This window comes from Drosophila grimshawi, unplaced genomic scaffold (genome assembly GCF_018153295.1).
Source record: "Drosophila grimshawi isolate 15287-2541.00 unplaced genomic scaffold, ASM1815329v1 contig_44, whole genome shotgun sequence".
Lineage (NCBI taxonomy): Eukaryota > Metazoa > Arthropoda > Insecta > Diptera > Drosophilidae > Drosophila > Drosophila grimshawi.
In genome coordinates, this window is record NW_025063240.1 from 3,817,667 (window position 1) to 3,821,796 (window position 4,130).

At 36.1% G+C, this 4,130-nt stretch overlaps 1 protein-coding gene across 1 annotated transcript; it reads left to right on the top strand.

Moving 5' to 3' along the window:
• The first annotated feature begins 335 nt into the window (after positions 1–335).
• On the top strand, positions 336–3,432 carry LOC6556452. Its single transcript, XM_001985296.2, has 4 exons — positions 336–544; positions 1,680–1,916; positions 2,300–2,421; positions 2,968–3,432. The coding sequence occupies exons 2-4, from the start codon at positions 1,690–1,692 to the stop codon at positions 3,294–3,296; spliced, it is 678 nt and encodes a 225-aa protein (XP_001985332.1). The 5' UTR covers positions 336–544; positions 1,680–1,689; the 3' UTR covers positions 3,297–3,432.
• The last annotated feature ends 698 nt before the right edge of the window (positions 3,433–4,130 follow it).

Below are 4,130 nucleotides of genomic sequence, written 5' to 3' on the forward strand. Positions count from 1 at the left end.
TTGTTATCTGCTGTAATAACTGACAGCTTGGGGCTTATCGGGCGAAAGCGCACTTGAAAGCCAAATGCTACTAATAATAATTAAGTACTCCTGGCTGCTCTTATCTCTGATCAAAGGCAACAACAGCAACAACAACAATAACGAAGCAGAAAGGTGTCAGTTTTATGAGCACGTGTCAAAATGTGACACAAGGGGAAATCTCTGGGCCAAAAGCCCAACAAATTCACCTGAGTTTACTATGAGCTGATAATATTTTTATATACAAATACAACTATATATAAATATTAATAAAAAAGCTTTTGCTTTGGATCCACGGACCTAAACACACCAAATTCAGTTTGTGTTCTGGCTCACATTTCAGTTCGTTTAAAACATGAGCGCTCCTCGAATGATATTCAATAATGGTCTGAGCATTGAGCCACGAAGCACACAACGAGTGAATTAAATAAAACGTAGTAAAAGTAACAAAAATTGAGTTGATTTGTTAAATCAAATTGAACATATTAAAAAGATTCTTTGCATCTGTTTGTGTCTAAAGTGAAAAGTAAGTGTTGTATTATCTTATAAGAAAAAACTTAGCTTAAAAAGTGTTCCCTTATTTTACTTGCCCGCATTCGAATAAATAATAGCTGTATAAATCAGCGTATTTTAAAACGAACTCCCTTTTGGATAATAAATTAAGAATTCTGAGTGCTGTGGAAGCCTAAATAATGGCAGATTTACCTCATTGCTGGCTTGATGAAGCTTTTGCTATTTTTCCCCACACATTTAAGCTGTTAATTAATCATTCAATTCCAAGCGGACTTTGCTTGAATAACTTTAAATAAGGTTTGCTTATTGTTTAGGTCAGCCTTTATTTGACTTAAGGCTTATGCAATATTCATAAATATTTACCTGGCTGTGTTTGCACGTAGCGCAGATAGGCTCTATAACCCAGATACGCGAAAATATTTGAATTCTTTTCAAATTTGTTGTACTTTACAGCCACAAAAACGAGACAAGCAAGCACAAATTGCAAAAAGTTAATTAAAAGCCGGATACAGCTGGGGGGTAAAAGCCCAATATATATTTATACGTAATTACATAAATAAACCACAGGACTCTACACTATACTTATATATAAGTGTATGTGTTAGATATTTTGGCAGACGCTTCCACTCTCGCTGGCAACTTCCAACTGAGCGCCAGTCGGAGTTGCTCACAACAACAACATCAAACGGGAGTGAATTAGTTGTAAAAAAAAGTAAAAATCAATGATCTGGGTGGCGAGATAATTTACCAGCAAAAGATATAAGGCATACTAACGAGGCGAAAGCAAACAGTAACAGGCCTTTTAAATATGGCAAATCAAGCGCGTGAAATTTCAGATTGCAATGAGGACCTCCAACAATGGAACCTATGCAACGGGGCTTTTGTTGCCTACTTTCAGGCGCGCGATAATTGCATTTTGAGCGCAATTGCTTCCATTGTGCAGGCAAGCACGGCTTATGGAGGAAGGCAACACCTTCACCTGCACACCCATCCATATCATACATGCGAGCAAGCATATAGCATCAAATTCTATTACGTATACCACATGTAAAACGGCCATGACTGTTTTCCATGCCACATACATATATCCTTTTCGCTAACCTTCTCTCTTTCTCTGACCCTCTCTCTGTCTCTTTCTTTCTAGCCAGAGTCCTCAGCATGTTTCGACTGCTATTGGTTGTTGCTGCCGTCTGCTGTGCGCAGACTCACAGCGTTGTGACGTCACAGCATCCACGATTATTGCAGGCTTTGGGGGATGTTGCAAAAGCGCTGCAAGCAGAGCCACAGCAGAGCCTTGAGGAAGCAGCGCGTACGTCGCCGTCGCCAGCTCTGACGTCCGTTAGCGTAGTTCAGGATTGGAGTTTGGTGTGTAAAGAGCTCTGCGGGTAAGTCAAGAGATCCCATTAAACTTTTGCTTTAGACCAGGCCTGGCGAGGCCAAATCTTATCTACAATAGGCAACATCGCTCCTCATTGTGCCCATTGCCCATTGCCATTGCATTCACATTATTTTGAAAGTCGATAAGGATTCGGGAGGAGCTGTCACAATGATTGACAAATTAGTGAAGTCTTGATGTTTTCATGACGAGTGATTTATAATTCTGAAAAATTTATGTGCGATATGCGTTGGCATTTCGAGTGCTACGCAATTTCAGATTACTAATCGACCTTCAAAGAAAATATGACTTGGCCTATATCTATATCTACTCCAACGCTTTCAACTCAACTATTTCTTTGTTTTTTTTTCTTTTTCAATTCACAATTTGTAGGGCTGGCCTCGGCGTAGCGCCATGTGCGAATTACTGCGCCACGTCTGGCGTCGAGATGTCCACGATCCTGGGCACATATTTTGATTTGGCTAAATGCGAGCAACTGCAAGGATCGCAAACGGGTAAGAAAAATGTGCTGAGATATGTGTTATTATAGTTTTAATTGATCTAAGGAAACCAATTGAAGAACCAATAAGATCATTTGCTTTACTACTGCATTTTGAGTGGGAAATATTATTATAATTTTTTACAAATAAATTATACATTTAGTATGTATCTTAAGTAAACAAGAAATTATTTAACATGGTATAATTATTTGAAAATATTTAAGATATAGATATAGAGTAAGTATGCTTAGATATGTGGTTTGAGGGCATAAGGATCAGAGTTGGTTGAAAAGATAATATTAGAATTTTCGAATAATACATTTTAGAATTTATTTTATTTCCAAGTTAACAAGAAAATAATTAACTTTTTATTATTAATTATTAATTGGAAATATACAAAAGATTATTATTTAAATATACGAAGATTATTATATTTTAATTATTTTTGAGATCTTAATATATTTTATTATAAGTAAATTAAAGAAAATTCCTAATTTTAAAACAAGACTAGTTCACGTTTTTTGATTATCAATTCCAAAATGTTCTTCTTCTATATTTCAGACCCCAAGTGTAATACGGTTGAATCAGTTAAGAAGTACGGCTCTCGACTCTGTTCGAGTTATTGCCATCAACGTCAACGCACGATATCCGGTTGCAGTCCTTGCCAGTTGTTGGGTGTTTTGGATGAGGTCAGTAAAGAGCAGGGTGTGACTACACATGGTTCCGGTGAAGGTGATGCCAGGCAGGCTGTGCAAGTAGCCAAGGGCATGGAGCAGGCCAGTGAAGCCGATACGGATACGCCGGACTGGGACGAAATGTGCAAGACACTCTGCAAAACTGGCGATGGCGGGTCCTTGTGCAACTGTGATTTATCGCCGTTTCTCATCTGAGCTCAATGCTCGGCTGAAGGTACATAAATCACAACAAATTATATATGCAACTATATTTTGTTGTTGTTTTCCCTTATTTGTATACTAAATATATACACATATATATTTTTGATTTGGTGTCGCATTCTGCGAATAATTTACGTTTGTGTTAATGCTAGTGTTGTCTTTATGTATTTGTTCACTGTTGTTAACAAAAAACTTTAGTTGAATTGTATAAAAGTAAAGGCAAATCGAAAATCTATATAAATATAATTACATTGTGCGGTCGAAAAAGCCGTCGCGAGCTAACAAACAAAATTCCCTATGCGAATCAATTAATTTGTAATTAATTTCAATTCAAAAAAAAAAATACTATTGAATATAGTGAACTAAATAAGAAAATCAAAAAAAAAAATAATAATAATAAAAAAAACACACACAAAAGAAAACACATCTAAAATCAACACTACAAAATTAAAGTTCTCAGCTCGAAAGAGACAAGCAGCAAAATCACAAAAGGGCTTCCAGTGCGGCATTGGTATCTGAAGGACATGGTGATATATCAAATAGCCATATCCAGATCCAGTTGTTGGCACAAATACAAACCTAAGGATTAGTTGTAGCATTGGATAGAAAAAAAGAGCTGAGGCGAGCTAAATCGTAGAAATCACAACCAATTAATATCAAAAATACACAACATATCGTCGTAAAAACAATTATTTACAAAAAACACATGCTACAAATATCAAATAATATCATTAAAACTATTATAATATCACTTTTGTTTAATTAATGGAATCAGCATATCAATTTAACAAAGGCAGAAGGAACAGTTGATATACATTATTTATTTTC

Coding starts and splice junctions, on each gene's coding strand:
- LOC6556452 (XM_001985296.2), top strand. CDS start 1,690: ATGTTTCGACTGCTATTGGTTGTTGCTGCCGTCTGCTGTGCGCAGACT. Junction 1,917..2,299: donor GTGTGTAAAGAGCTCTGCGG/GTAAGTCAAGAG, acceptor CACAATTTGTAG/GGCTGGCCTCGGCGTAGCGC. Junction 2,422..2,967: donor ACTGCAAGGATCGCAAACGG/GTAAGAAAAATG, acceptor TCTATATTTCAG/ACCCCAAGTGTAATACGGTT.